The 18,174-nt window shown below is 39.9% G+C and overlaps 1 protein-coding gene across 5 annotated transcripts in view; it reads right to left on the bottom strand.

The window, feature by feature from the left end:
- Nucleotides 1–18,174, bottom strand: part of EXOC6B (exocyst complex component 6B) — a 738,950-nt gene that overhangs the window by 632,331 nt on the left and 88,445 nt on the right. For 4 of the 5 annotated variants that reach the window (XM_023732748.1, XM_004369208.2, XM_023732740.1 and 1 more), the window contains exon 2: nucleotides 1,564–1,729. In XM_023732748.1, the coding sequence (XP_023588516.1) occupies nucleotides 1,564–1,729 (166 nt within the window). The other variant, XM_023732752.1, reaches the window with a different exon arrangement.

Below are 18,174 nucleotides of genomic sequence, written 5' to 3'. Positions count from 1 at the left end.
AATTTTCCTATTTTTAAGGACTTAACAGATTAAGAAAATTAACCATTTGTCATATGTATTTGTAAATACTTTTCTTGATTTGCCTTTTAATTTTTAATTTGCATGTAGAAAAGTTTCTTTCCTTTTAATGTTGTCACATCTATCGATTTTTTCTTTCTGGTTTCAGAATGCTTTAGAAATGTATTGCCCACTCCCAAAATCATGTAAATATTCATCTATACTTTTTACTATTTCCTTTATGGTATTATTTTTTACAGTTAACTTTCTAGCTCATCTGAAATTAATTCTGAATGAGGAAAGGTCTAACTTAATTTAAATTCAAATAGTGAAGCATTAAAGAACATTAACAACAAATCAAAACAGTTGTTACCTCTGGAGGGGAGGGTAGAGGAAGCAACTGAGTAGGGGGCAAAAGAGAGACTTAATCGTGCCAGCAATATTATATTTCTTAAGATGGTTGGGTATTTGTTGTATAGGTCCATAAACCCTTGTTTGAAACCTTGGGACCTAATGTGTTTTGGATTTCAGAATTTTGGAGATTTTATAGAAACAATATGGTACATATTATATATCATATAACACACCTCAGTGGGTCTGAGACAGCACTCCATAAGCAAACACATTAATATTTGTGTAGCAAACCACAAAACTTCACATTAAATAAAATAAATTAAAAAGTTTGATGCCTTCATGTTCATTCACGTCAGGTTTCGCAGCCAAACGGGTTTTTAAAATTACTGTAGCTTTAGAATATAATTCAACATCTCCCTTCAATAAAGCTGTTTCTTTGCTTTTCTTACCAATGTTTTCTGATAGTTTTAGATTCACTCTCAAGTTCACCCCATGCCTAGGGAAAATCTTTTTGGGATTTTAATTCAAATTCCTGTCAGACAGGAAAAGAAATTAGAAGCATAAGGACTAGAAAAAAGGAAATAAAATTGTTATTATTTATAAATTATATGACTGTTTACATAAAAGAAACTCACAACAATCAACACAAATTATTAGAAATAACAGAAGAATTTAGCGAAGTAGCTAGATTTGAGCTCAATAAGCAAATTCAGTTTTCTAAGTTTAGTGAATTTGCTATGCCAGGGACTAGAAAAATGTGGCTAACTAGGCTCCTTCCTAAATTTGAGTCTGTCATATCAAGAAAGAATCTTCATGCTTTGGTAAAACACCCTCCACAACTATCACTGATTTTTTTCCCGTAGCTTAGGTGGCATGCTGCAAAGACTTCTAGGGCAATGCCTTAAAATTCTGGCATCCTACAGTGATGGCTTTTATCCAGCAAGGAAACAGATGACATAAAGAGTCAACTGAGTTTCTGTTTGAAAGAAACTGGTACTGATCACTGGTTCTCATCCACGTGTAGTTATGTCAAACTTCCACTTAAAAGGGTATTCTTTTTAGCTAGGAAGATATAATCTCAATTATCTATATTTCAGTACAAATTCCTTTCTTACTATGCAAAAGTATTTATTACTAGTATATAACCTGCAACGTACGCTAGTCGAAACTCCAGCATGGGTCAGCAAAACAAGTCTCTCCTAGGGTCCTTACTTTGAGTTTCTGGGCTTCTCCTCGCACTTTCAGTAGTTCAGTTATAGAGTCCACAAAGCCCTGGTAATGAAAGTTGCACATTTTCTCAATCTCTCGGTCATGATTGCGGATGCGAGTTTCAAGCTTCTCCATGAATCGTCCATGTTCCTCACTATCATAGACAGACCTTTAAAAAAAATGGCATGAAGATTACACCAGATTTAATTCTAAGAAGGAGAAACAGAATTACAAACCTAGAAAAATATTTCTCGGAAATGAGATATTTAAGGAACACAAATCACAAAGTAATTCAATCGCATTAACATTGCCCCAAGGCTAGATGAGTATTCTTAGGAAAATCCAAAATTGTACTTTTTCATTCATTCTTTTTTTTGAGTGTTTGATAATATGCATCATAGAATTCTTATCATAAAATGAAAAGACTGAATTACAACTCCCTTCCACCTCTGTTTCTCAATTAAACTAGTCTAGAAAACTCAACTATCCAATTATTCCATGATTGTACCCAAGAAGATGAGCACTGCTGGAAAAAAAAATCACATAGCTCTGCTGGCTACACTCAGTTTAAACATGTAACTACAAATTTAAATTGGGCACTCAATACTGCTAGATAATACTACTACAATTTGCCCCCTACCCCGAAAAATCACTTTGTATTCTCCAAAATAACTATGTGTAGGAACCTTACTTTCTCCTCTCCTCAAAAGTCCACCCCCTCACTCTCAACTGCTGACCTGACTACATACTTCACAGAAAAAAAAACAGACGGGGAAATATCTCCCCTTCCTACTTAAAATCAAACAACCATCTGTAACTCCTACTCTGTCAACCCTCACGTAACCATGGAAGTATTCTAGCCCTTATCTACAGTCAATCCTTTTTGCTGACTCAAGAACTTTACTGTACTCCTGCAGTTACTTCTATTTATCCCTCTTCTGCATCATACATATCTCCCTCTCTACTAGATCATTCCCCTGGGCATATAAACATGGCTTTTAAAAATCTGCCCTTAACTACATGTCCCTCTAGCTACGATTCTCCTTTCTCTGCTCTCCTTCCTTTCTACTTCCTCACCTCTCAATAGTTTGTGTCATGGATTGAACTGTGTCCCATAAAAATATCTGTCAACTTGGCTAGGTCATGATTCCCAGTACTGTATGACTGTCTACCATTACGTCATCTGATGTGATTTCCCTAAGTGTTGTAAATCTTATCACAATGATGTTAATGAGATGGATTAGCTGCAGTTATATTGATGAGATTTACAAGATTAGATAGTGTCTTAAACCAATCTCTTTTGAGATATGAAAGAGAGAAGTGAGCAGAGAGATGGGGGACCTCATACCACCAAGAAAGCAGCATGGGAGCACAGCATGTCCTTTGGACCCAGGGTCCCTGTGCCTGAGAAGCTGCTTGACCAGGGGAGGATTGATGACAAGAACCTTCCTCCAGAGCTGACAGAGAGAGAAAGCCATCCCCCGGAGCCGATGTCCTGAATTTGGACTTGTAGCCTACTAGACTGTGAGAGAATAAATTTCTGTTTGTTAAAGCCATCCACTTGTGGTATTTCTGTTATAGAAGCACTAGATGACTAAGACAGTTTGGTATTCATCTTACTTTACCTAATAGCATTTGCTATGGTTTAATACTCCCTCCTTCTTGAAACACACTCTTCTATGACTTCAATGACACCACACTAACTTTCACCGACATTCCTTCTCAATCTCCTTTCTGGGCTCCTTCTCCTCTACTACCTTTCTAATTTTCCTAAAACCTCTTCTCTGCCTATGCTCTCTCACCAAGCAATGTCATCTAATCCCATGGCTTTAAAACACTGATGGCTTCCTAATCTATACCTACAGCTCCGAGCACTTCCCTGAGCACTAAACTCAAAATATCAGCTACTATCTGACAACTTCAATTAGATTTTTAAAATCCATCTCAAATTTAACACAGCAAAACAATACCTAAAAAATTATTTATCACCAACCTATCTCCACTTCCAAACCCGTTTCTTCCCCCAAATCTTTCCGCCACCAGTACAGTAGCACAGTACCACCCTAGCACAGTAAACGGCACTATCCAGTTATCCAGGACAAAAATCTAGGAATCACTCCTAATCCATTGCTTTCCCTCACATAACCTATCCAATCTATTAACAAATCCTGACAAGTCAACCTCCAAAATTCAACCTTGAAACTGACCATATCCCACCATTTCCACTAAAACCCTAGTCCAAACCTATATTCTCTCCAGATGAGGCCAATGCAACAGCCTGCTAACAGTCTCTGTTCTTGCACTCCCCATCTCCCCCACCTCCACCCCAATACAGGCACACTGTTCACATAAGAGTTAAAATGATCTTTTTAAAGCAGTAATTTAGATGTTATCATTCTGTTGAACTATCTCCAACGACTTCCCTTTACAAAGGGAATAAAATCTTAAATCCTAACCATGGCTTATAAGGCCCTACATCCTCCAACCCCAGCCCCAAGCTCCAGCCCAGACTAGCTTTTTTTTTTTTTAAACTTTCTCTACACCTCAAGAATGTTGTTTCTGCTGTTCTAATTCTAGTAAAGCTGATCCCCTATATCTCTGAACAGACTTTTCCTTCTCATCACTCATAGTTTGTTGTCTACCTCTTCTACCCCAACTCATCCCAACTAGATTCTAAGCTCAAGGTCAAGAACTATATTTCTAAAACAGTGCTAGGCAGGTAGTAGGCAGTGAATAAACATTTGTTGACTGAATGATTGACTGATTAACATTATCTCTAAGATTTCTTTGATCTTTGACATTTGTTCATCATTAAAAAGTGCCAACATTTTCTGGTTCCATTATCATTTGTGGGTACCAGATCACTACCCTAATCTGTGGATCAGCAAGCACACTCTTCTCCCCAGCAGGTCAGTTTCACTGCCCAAACCTCAGCAGTAACCATAGATACTACACATGATAAGTTTGGCTTCCAGTAAAAATTCTGAACACTTACTTCAGAAAAAGCAGAGCAATCCAGGTTCATTCTCCTTCCCTTGAAATAAAGGGAAGAGATCCTTAAATAAATTATAAACAATTCTTGCTTTGGCTTTTAAGACACAACTATAAAATAACCACTTGCAGGAAGAAGCTGTTTGGAATATACAAAACAGAATCTACCACTAACATTTCAAATAATCTCAAGTAAGCTTAACTTTTCCGCTTTCAGAGGGAAGGAAAAGAAAGGTTTCCATATAAAGACACCCATATTCCTTTCTACTTAGAAAATGGGAAGAACCACAGAAAACTAATCAATCTAAATGCCATAAGCTGATATCATTCACAATTAGACAATCTCTCCATTTTAGATTCAGTCTAGTTCCTTCTACTAGGTAAAACTTTTCAGTGTTTCCCTCCAAAGATCTACATTAACATCGCAAAAGACAACAACCCAGAGAAGAAAATTTCAGGATCAAAAAATTCAGAACTTATATTAATAATACCTCCCCAGCTCCCTGAACATCCAATTAAAAAAAAAAGGAAGTAAATGTGGGTTTTAGCTGCCTATGTGATCTTGGTCTCAACATTGTAACTAACTAGCTATGAGTCTTTCACCAACCCAGTTAAAATTTCTCTCAGCCTCAGCTTTCCCATTTACAAAATTGGAAGCAATCAATTACAAGCATATCCTCTAAAGTACTAAGCTTAGCTCTAAATTTCTACAATTCACCTCCACTTTCAAGTTCAGTCAGTAATGTAAAGGTCACACATTTTCAAAATAGTGTAAATAGGCAGTTCAAAAGAAGTAAATAAATTTTCTACCTCCTTAGCACTATTATGATTCTAATATTCTCTTTTATTATAATAACGTTGAATAACATGAAAGGTTTACAGTGGATCTCAAATATCTTGAGAACAAAAAAAGTTAGAATAAAATATAAAACCCACATATTTAAAATAAGAGTTGTTAATCTATATCCCACAGACTTGTGTTCCACAGATCAGCTTCATGAAATCCATGATTCCCTAGATTTTATGTGGATTTTGTGTGTCTGGGAAGATTCATATATATGTATTTTTATGGGGAAAAGATCCACAGTTTCCATCTGCTTATCAAAGTTAAAAAATACTGATTTAAAGATTTTGTTTCAAATTGTCCACCATAGGAGAAGACAATTGTAGACTGATTACTCAGTGCTAACCAACACATCCATCAGCAGTTTATATACCTATTAAAAACAAAAACAAACTAGTCTTAAATTCTGGAAAGGTAATAGACCTACAGACGCTAACCTAATATTGCTAGTCAGCATTGTACATGAACCAAGTGTAGCTCCCTCCCCACTCCACCACCCAGCAAATGGTATAACTAGAGAAAGACTGCCATCTAGTGATGGTCCATTTCTAACATTCCTTGAAATGTATACTTGATGTGGCCAAGTAAGGACTGTTTAAAAATCTAAACACTATATTGCAAAATGTAATACCTGGTAGCCAAAGACTTACAGCTAGTTATTAAGTGGTATTTTATTTATTTACACTTTGATGTTTAGATTTTCATTTCTAATATGAAAGTAATGGGGCACTACTACTCTGTCATATAGGGTCGCTATGACTTGGAATCAATTCAACAGCACATAATGACAACAATATGAAAGTAGGATCTTGTGAACTAAGTCATGCTTTTGACAAGTCCAGGTATCCCACTATCTATAGATTATAGATATAGATACGACTGTCTATGAAGTAAACTGCAGCACTAGTTTAACGATTTTTGATAACCCTAAGAATATTCTAATTCTCAATAAAACATAAAAAGATGGGAAATTAACAACTTTTTATAGCCTAAATTTCGACTCATCTCCACAAATGCTGTCTTGTGGAGTCTGATTTACAAAAGTCCCCAAATAAGTCACAGGTTTTGGCAAGAAGTAAAAAGTTTTATCCTAGTGTCTATATATTATATATACGTATAAACACCATAATGGTACTATATCCCTCTCCCACCTAGATTTCACGTGCATAGTGAGAGAGTGATTTTACTTGTAAAATGGCACTTGAGGAATTCTGTTTAACAAGTATTTATCATTCCTCTGTACCAAACCACTACAGGATTCCATCACTTGCTTAGAGCCTACCTCAGTGCAAATCTGCTTGTCAGAAAAGAAAAATAGTAATAATAATAATGTTATGAGCATATGTTATCTCATTTAAATATATCCACCTTATAAATTAGCCATTATCCCCATTTTATAAACCTAAAATCCAGGAGGATGAAATAACTTGCCAAGTTCACACAGCTAGGAAGTGTCTTCTCTAGTACATCAGTCTGTCTTGGAAAGAAAAGCAAGCAGGTCACATGGACCTCTAAAATTTTAGAGTTGAAGAAGTCCTAGAGATAGACTACAAAGCTCCCGCTGTACACTTGAGGAAACCGAGGCCAAAAAAAGTTAAATGCCTTAATCAAAATTACACTGCTCGTTACTAGTACAGCTGGGCCTGACTCCCAAAGAAAACACATAGAAAAAGCAAATACAATAGGAAGCCCAGTACAAAGCTAAGTGGTTTAAAAAGAAAAAAAAAAGACAAACTGCTACTCAAATCAAGATGAGTCAGCTGTCTATTAACTGTGTCTACACAACAGCTATTCTATTCTTCCTGTTGGAAGAGTCCCAGTTTCTTCTGGTATTTCACCTTCCCATCCCATTCCAAGAGGAGCCATGCTGGCACAGTGGTTAAGAGCTATGGCTGCTAACCAAAAGGTCGGCAGTTCGAATCCACCAGCTGCTCCTTGGAAACCCTATGGGGCAGTTACAGAGCTGGGAAAGCTGTGGTTTAAACCGAGACAGTATTGCTCCTACCAAATGATCTCTTGCGGAGCCCTGGTGGCGTAGTTAAGAGCTCAGCTGCTAACCAAAAGGTCGGCAGTTCAAATCCACCAGCAGCTCCTTGGAAACCCTATGGGGCAGTTCTACTCTGACCTATAGGGTTGCTATGAGTTGGAAACAACTCGATGGCACCTAACAACAACAACACCCCATTCCAGAAGGAGCCCTGGTGGTGCAGTGGTTAAGCACTCAGCTGCTAACCAAAAAGTTGGAGGTTCAAACCCACCAGCCGCTTCTCAGGAGAAAGATGTGGCAGTCTGCTTCCATAAAGATTACAGCCTTCAAAACCCTATGGGGCAGTTCTACTCTGTCCTATAGGGTCAGTATGAGTCAGAATGAACTCGACAGCAATGAGCTTGGTTGGCTTAGTATCCCATTCCATGGAGGTAAATATTAATTAGTCTGTAAATCAATCATGATAATTTCCTCCCCCTTGTCAGGGACTAGTTAACATAAGGGCATGTGACACAACTCCTACCAATGAGAAGTAAAGGAAGTTTAGCAGCGGAAGTCCGAGAAAAGGTTTTCTTTCCTGATGGATGCAGGGAAAAAAAAAAAAAAAAACTTGCTTTTCCCACTTTGGACATCATCCTGTGAGAGTATGATGCTTGGGGATGCAGCAACTATCCTGAGATGAGAGGAGATACTACCAATTACCTGAGGAAGGCAAAACAGAAGATGGAAAACACCTGGATCCTTGATGAACTAATCTTGAAGGAGCCCTATTCCAGACTTCTTGTTACATGAGTTAATAAATTTCCCATTCTTTACACCATTTTTAGATGGATATTTTGTTACTTGCAAAGGAAAGTATCCTAAATGATACAACATTGTTCAGTCTTCAAAGGTAGCAGGCAAATCAAATAAACAAACAACAGCAACTTAAAGTGTACACAATACTAAGGAATCCTATTCCCTTGACTTCAACTGCCCTTCCCCCTCTTCTTCTATTTTAGTGAAGAAAAACTCCCACTCATCCTTAATACCTCAGTTTGGACTTAACTTCTTACGGGAAACCTTCCCCAATCACAGACTCTGTTATGTGCTCCTCCTTTGTGGTTATTGCCATCACAGAATTTATTAAGCTATATTCTGATTGTCTGTTCACTTGTCAATTTCCCCAGACTAGAATGTTAATCTCCTTGTAGGCAGAGACTATATCATGCCCCTTTTATCTCTAGCTCCTAGCACAGTGCCTGGCACAGAGAATATCTTCCATTTACGCTGAAGACTGAGAAGAGAAGGAGGGAAAGAGAATGATTTAGATTTCAGATTGTTTGCAGATGCAAGAGTATCACATCATTTAAAGCGTATCTGTTGAAGATGTTTCAGAACCAAGATAAACTTCAAGACACAAAGAACTGAACATTTTGCTTTTTGTTTTTGATTAATCTAAGAAAAAACTGCAGAGTTTATTCTGGCCTTTTCTTTTTCATAGATATGTTTTTTAACTTCTGTCATGGTTTTAGTCCTCAAACATTTTCTTCTCATTAAGCTCCATAAAAGCATCATTAGTATTTTTGTTTATTCCAAAAGTTAAAAATAAAGTGGAAAAACAGCTTTGAGCATGATGTTGAAAGAGAAACTGCAGGAGGTCAAAAGGAGTTTAAAGTCCCTTCTCCTCCAACCTTCATTTTGTCTATCAACTTAATTCAGACCTGAGTATGGTAATATGGATAATCTAGGTTCATAAAGGTGAAAGTAGTTTGCTATACATTATAATCAATGACAGAGGAAGCATATGCTAGTTAATGAAATCTAAGATGAAGACTGTATACACAAATGTTTTTATACTGCCACAGGAGATCAAAAACATTCAAATCCTTACAGATACCAAGGTATCCAACCATCTTCACCAAAATAACCATGCAACCAAAAGAATGATGTGACAGACATCTCCCTAAAGGCAGGAAGGGAACACCGCACTTGCACAATGACTGTTTTCAGAGGGATAAAAACAGGGTAGAGCACTTTCAACTGGCACCTAGCCAAAGGGCCTATTAAAAACCTGGTTTTGGTTAAATAACACAGGAAAGTGGAGAAGAGGAACTTGTCACAAAACATCAGTCAAATCAACAACAGACTATTAGGAAATAAACTAATGAAAGCAAGGACATTCCAAATTAAGAATATAGTGCCTGCCATAACTACCTCCATGATAATGCCACAGTGCTGGAACAATTAATTGCCATTAGTGAACTGAAGACACAATGCCACGACAGGATATGTTTGTTTGGCCTCTGTATCAATTTGTGTGAAATGAAAAAAGATTCATTTTCCACCGCAGCTGTCTGTGGTAGTCATGAAATCTGACAGCTAAAAGTTGGGTCATGGATGTTACTGCCAATTATAAGATAAAAAGTAAATGCGTCCTTCTACGTCCCGGTGCTGCTCATTGATCTAACCTGGGAAAATGCCGAAAGCAGATTAGTAATATACACAGTAGTATACACAGAGTAGTAATATATATGAATCAACTTGATGGCTACAGTATACATAAAACCAAAAAACCAAACCCATTGCCATCAAGTCAATTCTGATTCACAGCGACCCTAAAGGACAGAGTAGAACTGCTCCACCGAGTTTCCAGGGAGCAGGTGGTGGATTCAAACTGCCGATCTTTTGGTTAGCAGCCGTAGCATGTACCGGGTTACAACTCACATTGGTAAATTAGCTCCAGTTCATTGCATGGAATTCAAAGTGTCAAGTTTAATACTTAAACATGTAATGTTGGAGCTAAATGAAACTATCAGTTCACTTGGTATCTACCACCACCATAATGGGTCTGAACATAGGGTATGTTGATAGAAACTTTCAAGATCCTTTACAAAAGATATAAGAATTCAATTAAATAATTACTCTACAAAGATATGTAAATATTAAAAGAGACTGCATATTAATGATTGAAAAACATCAGTATCTATAACTTTTTATTATGATCCCAAAGACAGAGATTATAAAGCTATAAATACAGAAAAACAAACCAATGGAGACAGGCAGTAGAAATATTTCAGTGACTAGTCCTAGTCTACTTATGAATGAGGATTCAAAGTGGGTTTAAATAATAGACCAACCAAATTTCCCAGAATCACCGAATCAAACTAAAATAAATGTAACTGACCTCATTTGTAGATGTGTATATATGTATATGTAATATATATAGTATATATGTACATGTGCCTGTATCACTTTAGAGTCACTGTGAGTCAAAATCAACTCAATGGCAACAGTTTGTTTTTTTTTTTGTGTATCCACAACTTGTTGGTCAGTTTGTAATACTGTGGTGGCTTGCATGTTGCTGTGATGCTGGAAGCCATGCCACTGGTATTTCAAATACCAGCAGTGTCATCCACAGTGGGTGAGTTTCAGTAAAGCTTCCAGACTAAGACAGGCTAGGAAGAAAGGCCTGGCAATCTACTTCTGAAAATTAGCCAATGAAACCCCTATGGATCAATCAGTTGTGGAGAAACATAGATGAGTTTAAAAAAAAAAAAAAAACAACTATGGATCACAACAGAACGTTATCCACTTACCAACGATCATGAAGATGGCGCAGGACCGGGCAATGTTTCATTCTGGTGTACATGGGGTCGCCATGAGTCAGAGCTGGCTCAATAGCAACGAACAACAACTAAAAATATATGTACCAATGTGTGTACTCTATATATACATATATATGTATGTGTGATATATATATATTGCACACACATACACACATACACTTTTCTAATTTTCTGAGAAAGAACCAGACCTACCAACATCACATTCAACTGTTGGTCCAACTTCAGTGGTTGTTTACTGACACCGGTGGCCAAAAGCAACCACAGTTTAAAACTCTTAAAGTCTGTAAACAATGAAGACCCTGGAGAAGGATGGATGAAAAGTATCAGAATAGTTTCCATTCTAAAAAGAGAGAGAAAACAAAGTACACAGAACAGGAAGAACTTCTATTTTCCACAATATGGAAGACAGGACACACCCTGAAAAACCTTTCCACTACCAAATTCCTAAAAAAGCTGGATTAAATTTCTAAATCTTTTTGGTTCATGTCTAAGCAGAAAAGAAAATAAGGAAAATCTCCAGTGGCTAAAACAAAACAGGACCAGGAATCCAGATTCTACCAATTCCCTATAACCTAATGCTTCTATTTTACAGCCATGTAGGGAACAAGGGGCAAAACCTACAGCCCACAAGTGGAGAGTCACATCAGAGCCCTTCAAATGAATAAAGCCAAGACACCTAAGGGCTACACCCTTAAGTGAAAGATAAAGTAGAAAAACTCTTCCTCATAGAGGGAAATAGCAAGGAAACTTGCCTATCTGGAACTTGGCTTTGGGTGGTGCAGGGAAAAAAAAATCCGCTGGTAAACTGAAACCACAGCTGGCCTTCTTACAGACTCTTCACAGTATTCATCTTAACTACATGGTCTGAGAAATCTCAGATTAAGAATGTATTTTAAAAGTAGTCCCAATCTGGCTGTTAGTGGCCCCAGAAGCAAAGGCAAATCTCGCTGGAGGAATATACTTTAACCCATAGACCTAAGAACTGTCACAGATACCATTCCTTTGAACTGGAACTTAAATACCAAAAACCATAAAACACACAAGGAAACAAAACGTATAAAGCAAGAATCAGCAGAAGAAACAAATGGCAGAATCAGACTTGAAAAAACTTAAAACTGGACACATATGAATTAAAAATAAACATGTATAAAGGGGTGGCACAAGTAGTTTGCCATTAGCTGCTAACTAAAGGTAGGTAGTTTGAACCCATACAGCAGCTCTGCTAAAGAAAGCCCTGGCAAACTGCTTCCATAAAGATTACAGCCAAGAAAACCCTATGGAGTAGTTCTACTCTGTAACACACAGGGGATCACCATGAGTCAGAACCAACTCAATGCCAATGAGTTGTTTTTTTTTTTTTTTTTTAAATATGTTTCAAGAAATACAAGAGAAAATTACAAAAAAAGACTATCAAAAAAGAATAGACAAACTAGAAAAGAAATATTGAACCTTTAGGATAAAAACTATCAGTGCAATGGGTTTCTCTTATATATGGCCTTTTTGGTCTTGGGTTTGTAATTCTGCCAAAAATGATTGGCTGGGCCACAATCTTGCAAGGGATTGGTCAATTACTATGCAAACAGGGGCTTGAAAATCCAACCAGTAAGACTGAGCTCTGTGGTGGTTAAGGTTATGTGTCAACTTGACTAGGCCATGATTCTCAGCGGTTTGGCAGATATTATATAATCATCTTCCATTTTGTGATCTGATGTGAGCAGCCAACCAGTTGAAAGCCCAGTTGAAATCCAAGCCGTTTCCTTGGGAGTGTGGCCTGCATCCAATATATATACAGATGTTCTGGAAAAGCTCGCTCCGGATCCTGCATCCGACTTGTCATCCTCTGACCTCGGGTTTTTGAGACATGAGCCAGCAGCTTGCTGCATGACCTGCAGATCTTGGGATTTGCCAGCTCCTGCAACCCCACGAGCCAGAAGCCTTCCACTTGACCTGCCGATTTTGGACTCGTCAGCCGCCGCAAGCGCATGAGTCAGGAGAGGTCTCCAGCCTGACACCTGAACCACAGATTTGGGACTTGCCAGCCTCTATAATTGTGTGAGCTATTTTCTTGAGATGAGACTCTCTCTCTCTCTCTAGATATATATATATATATATGTGTATATGTATACACACACACACACACACACGCACACACACACTTCACTGGTTTGCTCCTCTAGAGAACCCTGCCTAAGCCAAGCCCCTTGTGGTCCTACTCAGGGATTGGTCAGTGTCTTAGTCATCTAGTGCTGCTATAACAGAAATACCACAAGCAGATGGCTTTAACAAAGAGAAGTTTACTTTGTCACAGTAAAGTAAGCGAAAAGTCCAAATTCAGGGTGACAGCTCCAGGGGAAGGCTTTCTCTCTCTGTCGGTCTTCTCATCAATCTTCCCCTGGACTAGGAGCTTCTCCACAAAGGGACCCCAGGTCCAAAGGACGCGCTCTGCTCCTGGCACTGCTCTCTTGGTGGTTTCAGGTCCCCCCTCTCTGCTCACTTCCCTTTCCTTTTTATCTCTTGAGAGAGAAAAGGTGGTGCAAGCCACATCCCAGGGAAACTCCCTTTACATTGGACCAGAGATGTGACCTGGGTAAGGCTGTTACAATCCCAACCAAATCTTCTTTAACATAAAATTACAATCACAAAATGGAGGACAATCACACAGTATTTAGAATCATGGCCCAGCCAAATTGAAACACACATTTTTGGGGGACATAATTCAATTCAAGACAGTCAGTTTTGCCATCCTGCTAGGCTTATATAAAGGCCAATCCTACAGAGATTTAAGGGGGCCCTCACTACCATCAAGAAGAGTCTGAAGCATAGTGTGTCCTTTGGACCCACGGCCTCTGAGCTGAGAACCTTCTAGATCCAGAATAAAGAGCTACAACACTGAAGATGGAACTAGATGGTGAGAAACAGTGGCAAGTACAGCTGAGCCCAGCAGCACAGAAATGGTGGCAGCAGGACAAGCAACAGAAACTGCAAGATCAGCCCAAAACAACTATGGTGGGATTGCCAGCCCACAGAGAGATGGCTGTGGTGTGCTCACCAGCCCAAGGAAAGAGGTGAGTGCCTTCAGGCAGGAGGCTTGCTGGCAGATCAGGGTGCCTCTGGGCACTTATCAGCAGAGCTAAAAGAGCTGTAACACTTGGAAGAGCACGGAAGAGGCCTAACAAGGCCTGGTAACAAAATGGTCCCAGGAACAATAATAGTACATACACACACACATTGCCACAAAAGGGTGTTTGCCTTATAATCAGAAATCCCCTTGAAACAAGAATACTCTAAAATTTGAAAAGCCTACAGAAATAAAAATTATTTTTTAAAACAATTTTTTAAACATGCAAAATGCAGCACAGAGAGAAAAGATGGAGGAATATATTAAAGAAAGATTGAGAGACATGAAGGATAGAAGAAGGAGTTCTAATATGTGTTTCACTGAAGTTCCAGAAAACAATAAGAGATGTAATATTCTAAGAAATATTGGAGAGGAGGCGGGCCAAGATGGCATAGTAGTCAGACGCTTCCGGTGGACCCTCTTACAATGAAGACCCGAAAGAACAAGTGAATCAATTATATATGACAATCTAGGAGCTCTGAACATCTAAAGCATAGCTGAGGAACCAGACTGAGTGGCAGGGGGAGGGAGAGACAGTTCAGAAGCAGGTAGGAGTTGCCAGACCTGACCCAGCGAGAGCCTGAGCCTTCAGGACTGATCAGATCGGGAGTGAACAGTGAGGCAGGCAAGTAGGGGTGCTTGGGAGGCGCATTTTCCGCACCGGGAGAAACCCACTGTCAGAGAGTCTACTCGGCCACCCAAAATCAGTGAGAAGAAGCCCCGGATAGGCGAAAGATAAGTACTTGCGTACGGCCTACCACGCAGATCAGAAACACCCACTTAGGGAAAAACCTCTCATCCATTTACCTCCACGCTCCCTGCTCTGCACTGGCTTCCAGACTGACTTCAGCAACTGCCGAGTCCCCTGAGCCGTAAGTAGGATTGGTCATACGCCCTGAGCCATTCACCTGCCTTGGAGAGTGAACAAATTAACAGACGGGAAAAAATAAACTGCTGGCTCCCCTAAGCCAGGAACCCAGGGTAGGTACAGCTCCTTTGCCTAGGCACAGGCATAAGGGAGCCACGGACTCTGAGTGCCTTTCCCCCTGAAGAGACTTGTGTGGGCCCATTTCAACAGCGTAAGCCCTCATTACTGCAGTACAACAGGCTATATACCTGAAGTCTAACTTGAACTGTTTCACCTGTGAAGTGGCAGCTTCTTAACATTTGACACTCTCTGCCCATTAAGCAGGGTCTTCATCTACACAAATCAGGGGCCTGAGGACTGGTGGCTCCACCCATGCCACCTAGCCAACTGCGATACGGGCCCAAGAATAAGAGGTGCCTCCCCAGTCCTTACAGCCAACAGCACTGGGTGCTCATAGTCCAGCTGAAAAACCCGCCCACCTACACGCTCTAGGGAACAGGGACATGCATTCTTCCTGGACACTCAGGGGCGTCCATCAGCCCCCTGCCTTGCTCAGAGTGTGTCCCCCTGCTGCAGCCAGATGCCTGTGCTACACCAATCACCCATGCCTGTCTAGGACTGTAGGTGACACCCTACACTACACACTTGGTGGCTATTTACCTGGGCACCTGAGCTGAATCCATACAGGAGGAGTGTGGTGGACTCCTGAGCTCACATACCTAGTAAAAGATCTAACCATCTGGTGACTGGACATTAGAGCTTCAAAGGTGCCAATAATCGAACTAGCTCATACAAGCAGCCTATTTGGGCATAACAAAACAAAACAAGAATCCAGGAAACAGTAAGCAAACATAAAATAAATAAATATAATAACTTATTGATGGCTCAGAGACAACAGTCAATTTTAAATCACATAAAGAGGCAATCCATGATGGCTTCAGCAAGCTCCCAAAATAAAGAATCTAGAAATTTTCCAGAAAAGGAAAATTTCTTGGAATTACCAGAGGCAGAATACAAAAGATTAATATACAGAACTCTTGAAGAAATTAGGAAGGAAACTAAGCAAAACACAGAACATGCAATAGAGGAAATGAAAAAGATTAGACAACAGCATAATAGCAAATTTAATAGGCTGCAAGAATCCATACAGAGACAGTAATCAGAAATCCAGAAGATTAACAGTAAAATGTCAGAATTAGACAACTCAATAGAAAGTCATAGGAGCAGAATTGAGGCAATGGAAGTCAGAATCAGTGAGACTGAACATAAAGCACTTGACACCAACTTATTTGAGGAAAAATCAGATAAAACAATTTTTAAAAAATGAAGAAATCCTAAGAATTATGTGGGACTCTATCAAGAGGAATAACCCATGAGTGACTGGAGTACCAGAACAGGCAGGAATAACAGAAAATACAGAGAGAATTGTTGAAGATTTGTCGGCAGAAAACTTCCCTGATATCGTGAAAGATGACAAGATAATTATCCAAGATGCTCATCAAAACCCTCATAAGGTAGATTCCAAAAGAAAGTCACCAGGACATACTATAGTAAACTTGCCAAAACCAGAGATAAAGAGAGAATTTTAAGAGTGGGTAGGAATAAATGAAAAGTTATCTACAAAGGACAGTCAGTAAGAATAAGCTCCGACTACTCAGCAGAAACCACACAGAGCAAGAAGGCAATCAGATGACACATATAAAGCCTTGAAGAAAAAAAAATGCCAGGATTATATATCCAGAGGCGAGGTCAACATGGTGGACTAGTTAGAAGCTTCCTATATCCCTCTTACAACAAAGACCTGGAAAAATAAGTGATTTGATTCTATGTGAACATCTGGCAGCCCTGAACAAGGCAAGGTTAAGAAATCCATCTGAGTCATACCAGAGAGGAAGACCGTTTGGAAGAGGTGAGGAGCGCTAGAGCCGCGGCAGTGACACAGCAGAGACACAGCCACGCCGGGCCGCAGTGAAGCAGGCAAACAGCTGTGCTGTGTGCTGTGCGCATGCTCGATAAGCAGTTTCCACATCGAAAGAGACCCGGCAGCAGAGATTCTGCTTGGACACTCCAAACCAGTGAAGACCAGCTCCCAAGAGGCTAGGATAAGTACATGCATGCACCCTTTCGCAGCGAGTTAAAAAAAAAAAAAAAAAAAAAAAAGCCCATTTGGGAAAAACCTCTCCCCCTTTTACCTTCTACCTCTGCGCTCTGCACCGGATTTGGGAAACACCTCTCTTCCTTTTACCGCCTCCCTCCCTGCTCTGCATCAGGAGTCCACTGGGCCAGAAATAGATCCCAAAAGATGCCCTTACCCATTCTGCTGGCCTTGGAGAGGGAACAAATAAGCTTCCGGCTCCCCTAGGCCAGGAACACAGGGTCGGCACAACTGCTTTGCTGGCCACAGAAATCAGGGGTCTGCAGACTCTGAGTACCATACACCCCTGTATAGACTTTTGGGGACACATCTCAACAACGTTAGCCCTCACTACCACAGTACAACAGGGTAAACATCTGAAGTTTAGCTTCAACTGCTTCAGCTGTGAACAGGCAGATTTGTGATCCTCGAAACAGCCCTGCCCTTCAAGTAGGCACTTTTATCGATCTGCAGCAGGGTCTTCAGGACTGGTGATAGTTCCTAATGTGCCTAGTCACCTCCTTCAGGAGTTCAAGAAAAAGTGGTGCCCTCGAATCTTTGCAGCCAACATAGTGGGGTGCTCTTAGCCTGGCTGCAAAACTCACCTACCTATTCACCCCAGAGAATAGGGGCACGCTTTTCTTTCACACTCTTAGGGGCAGCCGTTGGCCCCTGCCTGGCTCACCGCGTGATCCCCTACCACAGCCAGAGTCCAGTGCCTGCACCAATCACCTATGCCTCTCGAGGACTGGGGGTGAGAGCCTGCATCACACACTTGGTGATCGACTGCCTGCACACCCAAGCTGATCCCATACAGGAAATTTTAACGAACTCCAGCGTGTACATACTTAGTTACATAACCAACTACCTGGTGACAGGACATTACAGATCAAAAAGTGTCAAATATCAAACTAGTGCACACGAGAAGCCTATTTGGGCATATCAAAACAAAACAAAATAAGAAGCAAGGTCTCACTAAGCAAACACAAAATAAAATTATAATAAATTATTAATGGCTCAGAAACAACAGTCAATATCAAGTCACATAAAGAGGCAGTCCATGA

The sequence above is a fragment of the Trichechus manatus genome, unplaced genomic scaffold (assembly GCF_000243295.1).
Source record: "Trichechus manatus latirostris isolate Lorelei unplaced genomic scaffold, TriManLat1.0 scaffold00004, whole genome shotgun sequence".
In the NCBI taxonomy this organism is placed as follows: Eukaryota; Metazoa; Chordata; class Mammalia; order Sirenia; family Trichechidae; genus Trichechus; species Trichechus manatus.
Note: the sequence above shows the minus strand (reverse complement) of the source record. Positions and strands in the feature narration are given on the sequence as shown.